The sequence below is a fragment of the Vanessa cardui genome, chromosome 1, assembly GCF_905220365.1.
Source record: "Vanessa cardui chromosome 1, ilVanCard2.1, whole genome shotgun sequence".
NCBI classification, from domain to species: Eukaryota; Metazoa; Arthropoda; class Insecta; order Lepidoptera; family Nymphalidae; genus Vanessa; species Vanessa cardui.
Genome location: NC_061123.1, coordinates 4660676 through 4679910, shown reverse-complemented (window position 1 = coordinate 4679910; position 19235 = coordinate 4660676). Strand labels below are relative to the sequence as shown.

Sequence of the window (19235 nt, the reverse complement as noted above, 5' to 3'; positions counted from 1 at the left end):
CTTTAATATAAAATAAGATAAACATAGACTTTTCTTGTATAAATATAACATTAGATATATATTATATTAGTAAAAAAGGTTTTTGAATTATTGATGTATTTGTAATGCTGTTTTTCGAGATGAAAGTGCAATGTACTATATTTTATTCTGTTAGTTGTAAGTTATCGAAAAATAAACTAATTATAAAATTAACGTTTATTTTTTAATACGTATATTCTATCTTTTTATCTACACATGACTGAGAATTTATTCTCGTAATCTAAATAACTACTGATATTTAAAACGATAATCTTTATTCATTTATTACGGCCAATAATTATGAATAAAAAGCTAGATTATATATATCTTAATATAGTTATGTATTTTAAACATTAATATAGAAATATTTTTGCATAAAAATGTAATGTTTTATACGGGTATAAAGCATAACTGAAACTTCAAGTAAAATCAATATTTTAAAACTTTCCCATCATGATATTAAATATGTCAAGATTTCGTCATGCACTAAAATCATTTAATAACGATTCAGAAATATAAGAGAACCGTGATGGCCCAGTGGTTAGAACGCGTGCATGCAAGCAGCAGCGTGGTGGAATATGTTTCGAACTTTCTCCTCAAAGTGAGGTTAGCCCAGCAGTGGGAAATTTACAGTCTGTTATTGTTGTTTTGTTGAAGAAATATAATAATAACATATTGTTCTATAGATGAAGATACGGGAAGTTGCTAGTTCAGACAAAAATGTACAACCCAATCGATCGCAAATCTTATCAGAGATAAGAGCAGAGTTTCAGACATTTGTGTGAGCAACATTAGTATGACAACTCGACAACAGTTTGTAGTGACGCGTTTAAAACAAATAATTTCGGGGTCGAGATGGGTGCGATTAAGTCATATTTTAAACAACAATTCCAATTTCGAAAGTTCGGTTTGAATTATGAATCGGAAACGGATTTTTATGTGAGTTGCTTCCAAAAGAATATATCACCTTTGCCACTGTTATGTGTAAGGGGTTTGATTTTTTTGTCATGTATTGGAATTATATTGGCGTCTTTCATATTGACGACGATGTATGTTGGCGCAGCCACTTGGCCAATATACATGACACACTGGGGCTTGGTGTTGATAACTCTAAGTAGTGGTTTTGGATTTGGCGTGTCAGCGACAGTATACTACAACGGACCCATTGGTAAAAACAAAATAATAATAATATATACTACCACCACCAATCATAATTATATCTTCCAATCCAATTCAAATTTAACGTATTTTTATAGTGTTTAATCTCATGATTTATAAAAAATAAATTGAAAAATAATTATTTTAATTAATGCACATTATGTGTCTTTGATTACAAACTATGTGATTATAAAAAAAAATTATCACGGAAAGACCTTGGCTGTTCTACGGAACTAAATTACTGAGTCAAAGTACATAACAAAGCAAATTATATGTAATTATAAACACACACCTTTATATCTAAGTAAATTTGTGTGTGTATTTTTTTAAACATCCATAAGTTGCGCGAAATATAGTTTACTCAATTACTCATATATCTCTTATCACACATGTTTTAATGATATTTAATTGTATTTTCAGACTCTTCGTTTGGTCTACCTTGGTATATCAAAGTATACTGGGTATTATATTCAATAACGATTCCGATAGCATTCTTTATCACCGTCTTTTATTGGATCTTTCTGGCAAATGAGAGTAAGTATAGCTATTTAAAAAAAAAAAACATTTTTTAATTGTTATCTTTTTTATTATCTGTTATTATGTCCGCAAATGCCCAAAATATTTGATAAATTCGTTAAATTTAGTTCGTCTTTCTAATAGTTTGTAATAATAATATAAATAATCAACAAAGCATCTGATTAGATAGATATTTACGTGACATAACAGCTAAATTATACATTAATCATTTAACAAATGACTCAAAACGTTCGGATTCCTAGATTACGATGATAATTTTTTTTACAAGAATAAATACAATATCATCAATTATTATAAAAATACTATATTACTAATAAATAGATTACCTATATTTATTTCCTTTTATCTCTCTTATGAATACTGTAAATAGTAAAACTATTAGTAGTTTTGCTATTCACCTACTAAAGTATACAAATCAGATTAGCCTGATTTGTGTACGTTAATTGAGTCAGAATCGTCGGTAAATGTAATTTAACCTGATAGATATACATATAATATAATACATATGGTATTATATTATATGTATATCTATCAGGTTAAATTTTTCTTATTTATTTTGTACTATGTAATACCATTTATCAACCGACTTCAAAAAGGAGGAGGTTATCAATTCGTCTGTATTTTTTTTTTTTTTAATTTAAAACTTGCTGAAGTTGAATTTATGTGTCCTGAAATTTTAGTTACAATTACTTTGTTTTATTTTTTGCTAAAAGACTAAGTCTTTTTATTGTAAATAATTACTTACATTATAGTGATATTATGTTTTTCATCGACAGATGCGGAGTTCGCAGCTACAGTCGTACTGGACATCTTTATCCACGCTATAAACAGCGTTCTCATGCTGCTCCTATTCCTCACGGCGCGACAGCCGACTAACCTGCTTCACTTTTATATGCCTTTCTTTTTTGCTGTCATATACGCCATATTCTCTGCGATATATTATGCTGCTGGTGGTACGGACCCGTAAGTATACATTTGCCGAAAAAAATATTAATTCGTCGAATATAAAACCTCTTCCTTTTTCAAAAACACTAGAAATGTATTCGTTATTTAAAATGTAGTTTAAAAAAAATTAAAAAAAATAAAAATAATTTTCGTTTTAAGGTTAAAATAAATCTTTTTATAATAATATCTTGCCGAAACATACATATTATATATAAAGATGTTTTGTTACTTTCGAAAAATCACGCATTATATATTCATTTCCTTGTTAACATATAAACAAAACAACATTCTTATTAATTGAAAACGATAATTTCAAGGTAGCGATTTAGCTTAACGTAAATAAAAATAATGAATACATCCGTAAATTTTATTTCAGATTCGGAAATAATTTCATATATCCTGTTCTGGATTGGGCTGAGCCTGGTACCGCTATGATTATGATAGTACTATCCGCCATTCTGATATTGGTTCTCCATTTCGTTGTCGCAATGTTAACGATTTGTCGAGACGCCTTCAGCCGATTTTGTCGACAGGACAACGATGGCTTTAGATTGTCGGCATAGATGAGAAGATAATATTAAATCAATTGTGTTAAGTGTTAAAAAGTGAAGTGTGATTGCAATAAGTGTACATATGACGTGTGTATAAATAGTAAGATGCGCTCAAATTTTTATTTGTAGTAATAAAGATTTATGACGATGATCACATGACCTGTAAATAATTAAAAAATATATGAATTTATATATTTTTGATAACATTGAATTCAAACAACAAAACATGTATCATATTTCAATAAATTAAAATACAATTAAACTTTGCGTTTTTCTAAATATTATAAGTTATACATAAATAACTGAAGTGTAATTAATGTGTTCACAAAACGATCCTGTACTAACTTTAAATAGGTTTTACTAGTTTATGTTAAATATAGGTACTATACTATTGTTAGTATGCTAGGATACATATAATACTAAAATTACAACAGCTGCTTAAACTATTGGTTCTGTACACTGATAACGATAAATCCAAATAACGTTACGACGGTATTTGTTTGTCAGTCGTGATTTCAGCTTTGAGTTAATGTGATCTAAGATAATCAAACATATAGATAGGTTAGAGTTATTTTTAGCAAATAAAATACAATGGTTCCCAATGAAGTTAAATTTTGACGTCGAAATATATGTATATAACATTGTAAGGTCACTTGAAGTGGATTACCCACATTATTGGCATGACAATATATTTACAAATTTAAAAAAAAACTACAGAACGATTATAGTAAGAAATATATTTTATATACTTACTATAATATATTATTATTGTCTTGGATTAAACCCCTTTGACTTCTACCTAAGAAGTTATGGATTTTTTTCAACTAACCATGTCTTTTATAATATATGGATTATAAATGTAGCGATAAAATATATATTATACGAATTTATAATTCAAGCTTGTCATGACGATAATCTTAATGCGGGTATGTATAATATATAATATAGTATATAATGCGAGACGCAGCTATTAATTTATATTATAAGTACTAAAAACTTGTCCGAAAGCGCTGGCTCCAACATATTTATGTATATTGGTTTAATATTTTTTCAGTGAAATGATTAGATTTTAAGTAGAAGGGAAAATAAATATTTTGTTTTGTAACTTTATTATTATTCTTTAATTAAATTAATAGCAGATAGAATAGACTTATACATAGACAGAATTGTTACAGTGTTTATATTACGTAGGTTATATTACACTTGTGATTTTTTCTACATAATGGTATAAATCTGACGTCAAACTATAAAGTGGTTTTTGCATGAAACGTGTTCAAAAACAGCGATCTTTTTTAAGCGACTTCAAAAAAAGGAGTGTTCTCAATTCGACCAGTATATATTTTTTATCTTTGTTAGCCGATTACTTCGCATTTATGAACCGATTTACCGAAGAAAATACTCCTTGAATGGTACCATGATGAGGATAATAAAGTCTGATGATGTGATCCTAGAGAAATCGAGGGGAACCCTCAAATTTTACAGGCACATGTGCCGTGTTTTACATATTTTCTGAATATTAAATATATTTACTGAATATATTGGCATTTGCTTCTGGCAATCATAATGTTATACTGCTGAGCTCAAATAGTTCTTTCAACATTAATATATGAATTTATACTCCTCTTCGTAGCTTTTATGAAGAGAAGTACAGGTTCACTAAACATTTCTTTTGTTATGTTATTGTTTGGTATATCATGCTCCAGAAGCTTTGAACACACTAAAAAGAGTAAAAAAAAATATTTTTTCTAAAAAATAACACCGACTTTTTAATGATCACTTTGAAGTCGGTGTTATTTTTTAGAAAAAATATTTTATATTAATACAGATTATACATCTATCTTCGATGTATGAAATGTGAAAAGCAAAATTACAAATATGACGAATGGCTATTATTTGGCCGGCATTATACAACTGACACACCTGGTCTTAGCTGATAAATATTAATTTCGATAACATATCTAATAATAATAAAAAGGTTGTCGCTTTGAAAGAATTAACTTGATTTAAACAAAATAAAAGTAAAACTACCAAAAGGATGTAGTCATACATCGGCTAGTCCCCGATTTTTCGTTGAAAAATCTAAGAATTGCACACAACTGATATGAGATCAAAATATGGAACTAGATTACGATTTGGCATTGATAGTCATATTGTGACACACGATAACCGGCATTCGGCGATACGATATCCGTTGACGATAACACCATAGTCAGTTTAGCGTTAGCGTGACTTAAAAATGAGCGCCATTAAAAAATATTTCAAGGAAGAATGTCGCTTAGTAATGTTAAGTTTAGAACATCCAAAGAGTTCGGACTTTTACATCAGTGTTTGGCAATCGACCCGGTCTCCTCTACCGCTGTTGATATGGCGAACGCTGTTGTTTCTGGCGTCGTTGGGTATAGTTATAAGTTCAGTCACTTTCTACATAACTAGCCCCATATCTGTCGGTTACTGGTTTATATATCTGACTCATTGGGGCCTCACCCTGATGCTATTAGCTACCGGATCAGGAGCGGCAATCTCTGCACGCTGTTATTTCTCTGGACCAATAAGTAAGTTTTTTTTTTGTCTATTTTATTACGTTAAAGGTTTTATGTGTTTTTTTAATGAAACACAATCTGCGGACCATAGAGTATAGTAATACAGATGGTATGGACTTATGTTAGATTTTCTTTTTTTTCGTTTCTAAGCAAAGTGCTCTTATTTTATTACAGGCGCTGAATTTAGTTTGCCCTGGTATGTGAAGACGTTTTGGGTTCTACATAATGTATCCGTCCCCTTGGCTTTCTTAATAACAATATTTTACTGGACGATACTTTATAGCGGTAAGCATTTATTTAATTCGAAGTGCATGCTCTCATCTTCATGCTATTTATCTTTAAGAAATCATCAGTAGATACTACAACTAAGAATAAATGTAATAGTATTTGATCTTATCTATACCTACTTTGTTATAAAAACAAAATTAAGTGTTACTTTCGTATATATAATATTAGTAAAGATAGTCGGTCTGTCTGTCTGTTACGAATTTTATGAAATGCAAACCTAAGGAAGGATATACACATATTATGCAACAAAAGCCTGATAAAACCAACCCCTAAAGCACAAACAAATCCCTGTGTAACAACTACTGGTGGTGTTCTATACACTGTACGTATAAATATTTTACACTTATTTCATCAGAGCAAAATCTTCTACGCCCTAATATGCTAAAAAAAAACTGATTTTATGAAAACATAAAATAGTTAAGTTGACATGATTACATTACATTTATGCAAACGCTACGATCATACATATGCACGTACGTCTAGTATAGTTACCCAACGACCTTCCAGATCCTGAAATCCGCTTTTAAACTTGCGTAAGGCCAAAAAAGTAGCAATTCGGAGTTATGAATTTGTCAATGTTACACTACCATGCCTCGAAAAAAAATAAAACTATTTATAATGCCTGGTCTTTACAGAAAGATAGCCAGAGAGTCATTTTGTCATCCAATTATGATATAATATCTCCTATGCAGTATGATAATTTAAGATAAGTGACGTATCCTAAATAAGGTCAGTTTTGAAATTAGTGTATAATTCAAAAAAAATCAATTTTTCAGAGGACTTCCTGGAGGAATTGAACGCAGCTTTGGATATCGCAATACACGGAATCAACTCCCTCATAATGTTCCTGCTCCTTATGACCTCTTCTCACCCCATCCGTTTCTTACATCTATTACATCCGTTTGCATTCGCGTTCACCTACGTGTTATTCAGCATCATATATTATTTCGCTGGCGGCACAAGTCCGTAAGTTTATAAATACTTGAATATTTTTCTAACGGAATAATAACTAACCTTTTATCGAGACATAACAATGCCTTTGTACGATTAATCACGAACATCCGATATGAATTAGCGTTTTTAAATTCCATTGAAATGTTTACATGTGCGTTTAAAAACGCTCATCGTTTTAATATTCATGTTATAATAATGATTGCTGCACGTATTATCAATTATGCCAGTGTTTCTTAGACTTGACGATAAAAAGTCTACATATAAATACTTCACTGAAATTTTTGGTCATAATATATATATATTTGTGTTAAATCGATTAGTATTTACAATTTAAAAATATTTTTTTATTTTATTATAAGACTGATATGACTGAAAAACAGATATCAATTTTCGTCTTAACTCTAAATAATTTATTAAATATAGAAGCATTATTCGTTTACTTCTTAAAAGTCAAAATAAAAACTAAGATGATCAGTGATTATAGTTACTCATAACTTCATTAAAATGGGAATCTTTTTAAAAAATCCTAATTAATTTCCAGGCTGGGTGACCCTTACATATACCCCGTAGTACATTGGGGTGAACCGGGGGTAGCCGTTGTTGTCGTGGTAGTCACGGGGCTGATGCTTATTTTCCTGCATTTCGTCACGATCGGTCTGGGCGCGGCCCGGGACGCCATTGCAAATCGTATCATCAGGCCCTCGGTCACAGTCCACGTAGATGAAGACGTCGCACTCCGAAGCCCTAACCCACAAAATACAGCAGTCTGATGTATAAAAAAATACGTTCTAAGTGTGAAAAGATTGTTCCAATTTTTTAATAATGTTGAATAATTTTAGGTATGTCGTTCAAGGGATGTGGGTTATGAACCTTTAATTTATTTTATTGTTTATATTATCCTGTCAAATAAGTTTTACGATAACAACAATAAATAAGTTTAGTGTACGTAGAAAACTTTTAGATTTTTTTTACATGAAACGTAATGTTGAAATGTGTTAGAATAATGAATAAATACTTTTTTACAACAATTGCGTATCTAATCAATATACCTACGATCTTTTTGATATTTTGAATATAATGCTTTTTTGCCATTAAAAATGCTAGCTGCATGAATAGAATGATTTCTAGACGATTCCTATATTTAAATCTTATTTTTGGAAGTAGTGAAGCTGGTTGGCTTACTTAATTTACTGAAGTACATATTCCAATTAATGTAATATTGCCTTAGAGTTGCTTTGATTAATGAAAGATAATGATCATTTTAAAAAGGTAATTAAATGTTTCGTTACATAATAGTTCATTGAACGTAAGTACTAATAGCATTTTAATTTTAATTAATTTTCTTAGAATAAAGTTCTTTATATGTATTTATTATACTTTAATAATGAAACTAAATCGTACAAAGGATAATGCTTATCTCCTACCAGAACTTTTCTCGAAAACTTAAAAATTAAAGACTTTTTTTGAGTAATTACCTACTCAAAAATTAAATAGTGAGTGCAGTCTAATTGTAACAATTTAAAAAGTATATTGAATGACTAAAATAGATAATTAAATTGAAAAAAAAATCTATACAACTATCTACTCAAATAAAAAGTGCTTACTACATATAATGAAATACACATGCTATTTATTTATGACTCACAGCACGCAATACAAATTAAGAAGAATCGATAATAAGACCAAGTATAAAATATGCAGTCTTATCTATTCCAGCGATCTCTTCCAAGAAAACTCTTGTTAGAACAGCGATGGTAAAATCAGGAACGTCGCGCTTAAATGACAAAAATATAAGAATACGTACTGAAATAAATATAAAATGATAATAATTAAAACGTAAAACAACATCCATACCTACAAATTTAATGTAAAATTTGAGTAAAGTCATTTATATTTAACAAACACTATGCAATCGAATTTATTGAAGAGACAAAATATATAATATTTATAACCATTCGTAAAAAGTAGTACAACAATGTTATAAGTCTGAATGTCACTTAGCGGTAGGGCTTTGCACAATCACGACTGAGAAGGTACCAATCACTTATCATATATTGTAGGTACCGCCAACCAACCCTACGTAGTATTGTTGTATTCCGGTTTGAAGGTTGAGTAAAGTAAAGTAAAGTAAAGTAACAGCCTGTTAATTACCCACTGCTGGGCTAAGGCCTCCTCTGTCATTAAGGAGAGGGTTTGGAACATATTCCATCATGCTGTTCCAATGCGGGTTGGTGGAATGCACATGTGGCAGAATTTCGATGAAATTAGACACATGCAGGTTTCCTCACGATGCTTTCCTTCACCGCTGAGCACAAGATGAATTATAAACACAAATTAAGCACATATATATAGTGGTGCTTGCCTGGATTTGAACCCGCAATCATCGGTTAAGATGCACGCGTTCTAACCACTGGGCCATCTCAGCTCTCGAAGGTTGAGTGAGCCTGTGTAAATACAAGCATAGGGGACGTAATGACCTAGTTATCAAGGTTAGTGGCGAATTATAGATATGTCATTAAAATTTCTTACGGCGCCAATGTCTAGGGGTGGTAATGACTACTCACCATTTGGTGACCTATTTGCCCGTCTGTCATATACTAAATATAGTAAAAGAAAAATATAATTCAATTATCAGAAGTACATATTAAAAAAGGTTTTATGCTGAAGGACTTCGTATAAATGGTAATTAATCATGACCTAGAACTTAATAGCGATTATTATGCACATATTCGGCTTTCACAGTAAGAATTACCGCATAATCGAAAGAGCTCATCAAAAGAATTATTGCTCACGAAGGGCGATTTTAAAAACATTTCATATATTAAAAAACTATAATATTTATATATAGTTTTTCAATAAATTTCTGTTCTGTTTAAAACAAAGTTTTAACACTTTCAGATTCTCTTGTTAATGCCCCACAACTAGAATACAGCTCATTTTTCTGCGATTAAACTATTTGAACATAATTTAGGAAGTTTATATTCTTTTGATTAAAAAACTTTACTTTTGTAAATTTTAGTTATAAGATGATATCCGCTGATTTTGAACCACAAACCAATACTAACCAACTCGGCAGGATACTTCACTAACACAAGTGAGTGCGCAAAAACAGGAATACTCTTTTTTTTTATGTACCCCTAACTCTCAACTTGGGAGTCTCCGGCTACCTAGATTATTTTGAAAATAAACCCCAATGCTTATATCACTTTCATAAATTTATAAATAAAACATGTAACCCTTATTTGTAACTTAATAATCTGGTTATTACCGACATAGTACAAGTATATAATGCAGTAACAAATGTATCCCATCCATTATTAATACTTATCCAAAATTGGGTAGGAATTATTGGCTAACAATGTTACGGCATGTATTTCTTGACATTGAGACATAAAAACCTGTTTGAATCTGCAAAACAGCTGATGGTATTACATAAAGCAGGACAGTTTACGCAAGTACATCGTCGAGTGCGGCTGCGGCGCTGCGCCGCGCAGTCGACGACATCGTCCGTGCACTGACCGTTCTCACCTTTATTTTAAATGTAAGCACCGCATCCAATCGACTGTTCATGGTTTAACAAAACAGAACTATGAAGTTTATCAACATCACTAACGTATTATTCTTGTGACTCGATTCAACATTATATCAGCAAAACAACAGTCGACGTAGAAATATTATTAATGTATAATATTGTTTAAGACAGAAGACTGAATAAGCGTTTATATTGACTCGTGATAATGATACTTTATCGATAACGAATATCTTCAATTCTCAACGAGATCTCACTTTTAGCGGTGAGTGTTGCGAAACTGTTATCAACTTGTGCTCTATACTTTAAACTTTTCAATTTAGTGAATAGAGTTTTAGGAAAACGAGAAATGCTCAAAAGTGAAGTGAAAAGCAAGTGAGTTATAGTGAAAAATGGTGAAAAAAGTTGGTAATAAATTAACGCTATCCGATTTATGGGTAACGTCAAATGAAAAAGTGAGTGACTTTTACTTGACGTCATGGCAACGGGGGGATTCGGCAGTCCCAATGTTGCTGGTGCGGCTGCTGTTGAGCATGGTGACCGTGGGAATCTTAGTGTGGTCACTGATTTCTGGAGCTAGTCCCTACTGGTTGATATACCTTACAAACTGGGGCCTACTTTTAGTTACATCATTGACTCTTAGTAGTCTATTGGTCTCATTTCTGGCACTCGGCAATAAATTACATGGTAAGTAGTACTTTTGACCTTTTTATATTCTATACATGTATATCATAAGAACATATTTTATTCAGTTCTTCCTATTCAAATTTATTTTTCTTTTTTTTTTTACTCTGGATATATCAATGAAGACTACACGTGAATGAACATTGTATTATATGGTCTTATATACCTTGTATTTTTTAAAGGTAATTATTATGAAATTACGCAAAAAATGAACTTACTGACGTAGATAAAATTATACATAATGTTTGAGCAGTCATAATTACTAAAAGCGACACGCAAACGACTATAAATATTACAAATATTTATTAAAATGTAAATTATATTTTTTTCCATTTCAACGCCTTAATTAATAACAACCATTGTTCTTTAAAAAATCCTGTTATAAGTTGTGGGAATTTATCAAAGTGTATAACTGGTTAAAAGTGATAAATATCTATATCGTTTTAGGATGGTCACGAGTTTAAACAACGATATTCTTCCAGATTCATTTATTAACACTATTTTCACATTCATTTTATCCACTAATCCGTGTTTTACAATACATCTCGTATTTTATATCTAAATTTAGCCTACCATTCTCATTATTTCCAAATTAATAATAAATATCACCAAACATTGCCGCCGCATTCTATTTCTTGACATTCTCTTTCTTGCCGGCCAGTATCAGACATTCGGCCAGTATTCATCGTGAAAAATTAAAATATTACATTACAACATATTCTAAAAATAATCAATCGACATATTATTAACTTAATTATTCTAATAAATTATAGTTATACAATGTGTAAAAAAATAACTGTAATAATCGCTACTGAGTAGCGATTCAAAATCCTAATCTTAAAATATAAACGCACAATAAACACAATGTATTGGAAGTAGATAACTATGTAATATATAACCTTGAATTAGATATATACAAATGTAATCCCATTTATTACCAGCAAAACCAGGAATATTCTAATCATATTATTTCCGATTTGATTATTTTAAATTTTATGACTAGAAGTATGATCTCTACCGCTTATACTGATACGGTAACGAATATTAGGTGAACTTTAAGTACAATGTTAATTCTTCTTGAATCAAGTAATGTCCCTTATATCTAAAATTACACTGACCCACTCACCATTCCAACCGAAACACTTCTATTTAAACCATCGTTATTTTAATTTAGAATAACTCTAAACTTCCCAGCGATATGTAAAATTAAGCTTTAATTTAAATTTGTAGTTAATGATAAAAACTTCCTTATCTTTTGGAAGTCAAGAAAGACTAAATATTTCTTAAAGTGGCACATTGAAGGCGATGGGATATCCATTCAGTTTCGAAACAACATTTACATTTCACTGAATGCACGCAACTTATATCCCCGACACCCAAGGATGAACGTTTTATGTATTGCAAACACTTTTGTTGACGTTTCTTTCACGCGCACTCGTGCCCGCACGACCTATGCATGCAATGACGCCACGGATTGCCGTCATAAGTTGGCCGGTAGTTGGCCCACATGCCTCGTGCTATGACATAACATTACTACTACGGTTTATTGTTAGTCATTGAATCCGTTGAAAGTAATAGTATTCTTCGACCATTCACTTACTTATGTAAGGAATTGATTCAATGAAGTATTTTATATAGAATGTTATTTTTATGATTAATTATTATTTATTTTATTAAGTGTTTACGAGTTTTTTATAAATAAATTATAATTAAAAAAAAATCTCGTTATATACTAAATTCTTTAAAGCTACTAGTGTCAGTATAAAAATCAATCTTCTGTTTTCAGATGGGGGCACTTTGCCTTGGTACGTGAGCATGTACTGGCTCCTTTATAACATCACTATTTCCGTAGCTATAATGATAACCGCTCTCTATTGGATTCTACTCTTTAGTCCAGGTGGGTATAATATATAAATAAAATGTTTATCACACACGTACGTACGTGCATAACCAATATGGTTTATTAACAATCTTGGAGATATGCTCCCAGATTGTTAATTACTCTATATATACTATAAATACTTAACTATATAACACTACACAAAATGTATTTATATCAATTTGTGATTCGTAAATGTATATATGCAATAATATAAACAACTTATGTCCAATCTAAATCAATCAAGATAACCATAAAACACGATAAATACAAGGAAACTTTTGAAACCTATTGTCGGCACCACATATTAAAAACATTTATTCTTTTGGCGGCTTTGGCGGTTTTGGTTTCTTTGATATTTACTTTCACTTTGTCTATTAATAAATTTAAAACTTGTGTAAAAATCATATTGGTAAATCCAGACAAACGATAATATGAATCAGAAAACGATGCTATCTATTTCAATCTACGCAGCTTACAATACGGTAAGATTAATCTTGCTTGTAGTTCCGGCCCCATATAAAAAAATATCTCGTTTTTCATTTGAAGTAATTCTTGATACAAAATTTATCCACTTTTAATTAATATCTGAACACGTTTCTTTTAAATGTTCCATTGATAAGACTGATTGAATGATTGATTGAAATGAGTAAAAAGTATAACTATCATTATTCTCTCATTATGAAGTTGATTAAATTAACTTAAGGAAACGAAATGATGATGGAAATATTTCAGAAATTAAAGCGGAACAAACTCCTGCTCAATTCTGGTTGGACGTCGCGACCCATGGTTTCAATTCATGCGTGGCGTTTGTTGAAGTGATTCTGTCCCGTACTCCGCTCCACTTCGTACACATATACCAACCCCTTGGCATAGGGTTGTGGTACGCTATGTTCTCCGCCATTTACTACTTAGCCGGTGGTACTGACAGGTTTGTATGATTGAATATAAAATATATCGTAAAAAACCGCTGAACAATATAGACTTCTAGAGATCAGATTACAAAACAAAAGGTATTATCTGACTTGTTAAGCTTACTATAAATTTTAATAAAGCATCAATAATTTCATAATAATATAAGTATTAGATAAGATATAGCCGCAATAAACTTCTGGCGTAGTAGGGATGTGCTGAATACACATGTTATGCGATGTTCGACTGATACCAAACATTCCGTTAATTTCTACCGGATCACGCTTAGTTGGTAAAACCCAAATTTGGCCCAACTTCATTACGTAGTCGTATTTAACGCATTTGCCTCAAAAGCTTGCATATTATTTAAAATTTAAATCAATAAAAATAATATTAAATTTGCCTTTTTAATATTATATAATTAGTCTGAGCGGATGTTGGTGAATATTATCGTCAAGATTGGTGTATTGGTAAAATCACTTTTTGTTCGTGTTTTTTACGTAACAGTTCGTAAAGCATATTGAGGACATATATTTCTTACACTGAATGAAGTATATGTCATTATAGATTAAAATAATTATAAAATAATAGATGATCAAATATCTAATTCATATTTATTATTCTGTTTTTACGAAAATGGGAGATAAAAATGTCCTATATGTTCGTTATACGAAAAGAATAATATGACAACATTCAAGATAATAGTGTTTTAGCGGGAATCCAAGAATAAAAGCATTCCCAAGAAAGATTGGCGATAGGCAGGGTGGGCCGTGATAGGTATGAACTGGTGAACTCTGAAAGGCTACGAAAAAAATGAGATACCTATATCCCATTTTTTTCGTGACTAATGATTGCGACAACTTAACGCTGTTATCAAATATTTAATAATTTTCTTATAATTGCATCACACGATTACTACAAATGTGAAATGGTATTGCAAATATTTACAAGTTTTGCAAATATACACTTATAAATTTTACAGTATACAAATACAGATATATAATCAAGAGACAGTTATCCTTAGGCTTATCTGTCGTTGCTATCGATGACATTAACACATATATATGTACATTGACGTGTAAAAATCCCTGATTTAATCTATAGAACTATTGTTAAAAGAAGTAACTACTCTGTTGGTTTATGCCTTGATTATAATGGTGATTCCGAGATTCTGGCTATTAATCGGGACAATATAAGCTATATTAGATTATTTTTAAATATAATTTATAGTTTTGCCTTGAAAAGCAAGTAGCAATATATTTTTTCGATAGCCTCCGATTTTACGTTTTTATTTGATTACGAGAAAGCAATATGTCAGCACAACCACCTGTGCCCAGTTTTTCTTAAAACTGGCCGTTGTGAACAACCACAACCAGGAACGATTAATAAACCACAATAAAAATAAATTTATTAATATTCCATTTTCTTTTCTTTCTAGCCTTGGAAACCCTTTCATCTACGAGGTTTTGGATTGGAGGCAAGCAGGTCGTGCTGGGGTGATAGTCGCAATATCGGCGGCCAGCCTTATTATCCTGTACACAGCATTGTGGGCTCTAAGTATATGCCGAGATAAGTTATCTATATTACTCATTCGGACTACGAGCCTAAGTCTCCCTCTAACGCCTCCGGATAGGCACACGCCAACTGGGATAGTATGATATTAACATTTTCATTGTTAAGGGTAGGTACTTAAATATTTTCAATTAACGATATTAGAAAATATAAATAAGAAATTTTCCAGAGGATATTTTGAAGGCCTATTAATTATCTAACGATCGCGTACTTATATTGATCCCTATGTTTCAAATAACGTCAAATTAAAAGAAGTGCAATTTTTCGTAATTACTCCTTTAATATAGATGTAGCCTTTTTGATATCATAAAAAGTTATTCGAACAAAATGAAGCTGCTCTTTAAACAATAACGTCAACCTAGAGTGCTGGGTTTTTATAATATTTAAATCCACTTTATATTTGTACGTCTTCTCTCAAACCAGTTTTATGAAAATAACCGAGCAGACCTATTCTGTAAGAGCAAACTCGAAACACGCCGAAGCACACAATCATTAAATGTCAAAAATTTATATGCAACATTGACCGTAGTAGTTATTAATTATAACATTAAAATTATCTACGTACAATCATTAATATACCATAAATAAGCTTTCGACATTTTTTTGTGTTAGACACAGAGTGAATACAAATTAGACCTACACTGGGCGTGCATAATATTTAATAAAAAAAAGCTTCGTTGTTTTATGTTAAAAACATAAAAGTTTAAAATATATATTTACGCAAAAAGAAATCAACATTTTTCCATACTTAATTAATTACATACTTAATTAGTTCATAATACATAATTGTTCGCATTTTTGTAGTATAAATAACATTAATTACAAAGCTAAATTACAAGACTGAAGTTTAAAAGACTGACTCAGGACAAAAAAAATATTATTGCCATGAGTCGACAACATCAATGTCCGCCTGCCCTTTTAAATGACATATAAGATTCGAAATTTACATTTGCATTAGCCTTGAGCAATAATGGTTGATTATTACACGTTTCACAACTCCTCGTGTACTTACCTAATGATAAATGCATGGCGTTTTCTTATTATTACTTTTAATGACAATTATGATATTATAGTTATGGATTTGACCTAAGCCATACATACAATAAATAACTCTAATGCTAAACTTAAATAGTCAACTTTATGTGGAAATTCCCGACCACAGACGTACAAATAATTTTCCCGCTCAATATTTGATCAAAACAATGATAAGACAAACGATCAAAATTATTATTAAAAATTAAATTAGAATGTTTAAGAACCGCCTATGTCATAGTTTGCTCTCGTTATTAATCTAAAAAAGGCCACAATATTAAACGGTCAATATCGTCACAAAGGACCTATTAAAGGAAAAGAAAGTATATTAATATTTTTTATTAAAAGTAACACGAGAAATTTGTAGGTAATTAAATTCTTTTTAAAATATATAATCATTATACCTCGTGATATTTCGATTTTTCATGACAAATTTACTTTAATGAGCCCGTCGGTGCTAAAATTTATGTCGATGTCAGGATCAACGAGAATAATCGGGATAGTGTAACTTGCTCTCGTTATTAATCTAAAAAACGACCACAATATAAAACGGTCAATCTCGTCACAAAGGACCTAGTAAAGGAAAAGAAAGTATATTAATATTTTTTATTAAAAGTAACACGAGAAATTTGTAGGTAATTAAATTCTTTTTAAAATATATAATCATTATACCTCGTGATATTTCGATTTTTCATGACAAATTTACTTTAATGAGCCCATCGGTGCTAAATTTTATATCGATGTCAGGATCAATGAGAATAATCGGGATAGTGTAACTTAAGCGATACGTAGACCTCTGTCGAAATCATCTTCGTATTAATTACGGTTCATGAACAAAAAATGTACGTTGAAATACAATCAAAACTTAATTCTATAAAGTCGAAACGATTAATCAATGTAGGTATAATGTATCAACATTAGCAACATAAGATTATTTACACGAAGTAGTATACTAGATGTAAGTATTAAGTAATTTTCAAATTACACGTTTTCAATTATAAATCATGAGTCTTAGTATGTTGCCTTTATAATGTATGTACAAAAACTTTCCACCATGTATTATGTTAACATAATTGTATGATAATGATAGAACCTAACTTTTTTTCTAAAAAATACTGGTGTTGATTTTGGTGTACACATTCTCTAATCTAAATTAAAGATAATTTTTAAATAGGTATAAAGGTATATCTAGAATATTACATCAACGATTATAGAATATTTTTACCCCCTTATCTTGCTAAATTAGTAGAAACTAGAAACCCTAAGTTGGAGAACAACGACAGCACACAGAGCTCTGAAGCAATCACCTCGAAAATGAAGAGGATCTGATTGGAGGCAGCATCTTACTGGGATTTTAGGAGAACCTTGAAGACGATTGTTTAACACTGGACTGCGGTCAACCAAAATAGTATAAGATCACTTTGTCATGAGGGTGTACAAAATGCCTGGCAAGTATTTTTTGTCAATTTCGTTTCATTTACAGATTGTGTAGAACAGAATCAACGCCATTACATATTGTTTTAGCCGAACCTTTGTTCGATTTTCATCACATGAAAATTTGATGTAAGGTAAATACTAATTGAAACCCCTGTATATATTATTGTATACACTTAAAGTTTCCCTATGTAAATATTTAAATTTTTATTTTATGATAATGGCATTGAGTTGTTTCTTTTTTATTTAATTATAAATCAGTATTATATTTTATGAGAAAAATATATTATAAACAATAAAACACATTTTTATTCAAAACATTTATTTCCTATAATATAGCAAAATCTGAATAAACACGAAGCAACCAATTATAATATAATTAATAACAAAACTAAATATGATATGTGATTAATTTAAGATTGACTTAGCGCGTCTGTTCTGTGCAAAAATGTGATTACATTATACAAATTACATAAACAAATATACAGCAACAACTAAAATAAAACTTATTTATAAATTAATATAATTTAGAATTTCATTTATAGCTCCTTATTTGAAGTATTTATTTGGTTTATTATTACTTTAGTTCGGTACAATCGAACACTAATCCTTTGCGTGCACCTTCTTCAAATTAAAAAAATAAACATAAATTTTGTCTATGATCATTGCATAACCCTTGACTTCTTAAGAAAACAAAAAACGATCGTTTTTGATTCGAATGTTTCAATAACAACAAGTAAGGAGCTGCAGACATAACTTGAGATAATAATAAATTTTTAACAAAAAGTTGATTTTGGACAACAGTCTCAAAAAATAAGCATCTCACCATATGTTTGTATATCCAAAAATATAATTTCTTATTTACAATATAATTTTAAACTAAATTTTCGTCTATATAATAAAACTTATCCTAGCAGGCGTTACTTGGCTCGTTTCTTGGATGTGTTTTTGACTAAAGCTGAACATGACAAACCTACGAGTACGTTACGGCACTGTTTAATATCAAGGAGTCAAAAGCGAGAATACTTTTAGTTCATTGAAAAAATATATGACTATCATTTGAAAGAAATAAATAATGTATATAATTTGTTAATGCTGTAATGCTGTTCATAGTTGTCCATTGAAACAACATTGTCCTAATTTCTATTTAGGACAATGTTTTGAACATTCTCTTAAACTACTATAGCTTTGTATTAGACATT

The 19235-nt window shown here is 30.4% G+C and overlaps 3 protein-coding genes across 3 annotated transcripts; all 3 read left to right on the top strand.

The window, feature by feature from the left end:
* Positions 1–796: 796 nt before the first annotated feature.
* LOC124544063 (protein rolling stone-like) lies at positions 797–3487 on the top strand. Its single transcript, XM_047122484.1, has 4 exons — positions 797–1186; positions 1597–1710; positions 2490–2676; positions 3035–3487. Exons 1-4 carry the CDS (start codon positions 874–876, stop codon positions 3219–3221), a joined length of 801 nt encoding a protein of 266 aa, XP_046978440.1. The 5' UTR covers positions 797–873; the 3' UTR covers positions 3222–3487.
* A 1880-nt stretch (positions 3488–5367) lies between these two features.
* LOC124530172 (protein rolling stone-like) lies at positions 5368–8019 on the top strand. The gene is made up of 4 exons (XM_047104180.1): positions 5368–5761; positions 5924–6034; positions 6814–7003; positions 7533–8019. The coding sequence occupies exons 1-4, from the start codon at positions 5446–5448 to the stop codon at positions 7759–7761; spliced, it is 846 nt and encodes a 281-aa protein (XP_046960136.1). The 5' UTR covers positions 5368–5445; the 3' UTR covers positions 7762–8019.
* A 2403-nt stretch (positions 8020–10422) lies between these two features.
* Positions 10423–18665, top strand: LOC124530182 (protein rolling stone-like). The gene is made up of 4 exons (XM_047104192.1): positions 10423–11207; positions 12991–13101; positions 13819–14014; positions 15434–18665. The coding sequence occupies exons 1-4, from the start codon at positions 10913–10915 to the stop codon at positions 15651–15653; spliced, it is 822 nt and encodes a 273-aa protein (XP_046960148.1). The 5' UTR covers positions 10423–10912; the 3' UTR covers positions 15654–18665.
* Positions 18666–19235: the final 570 nt, after the last annotated feature.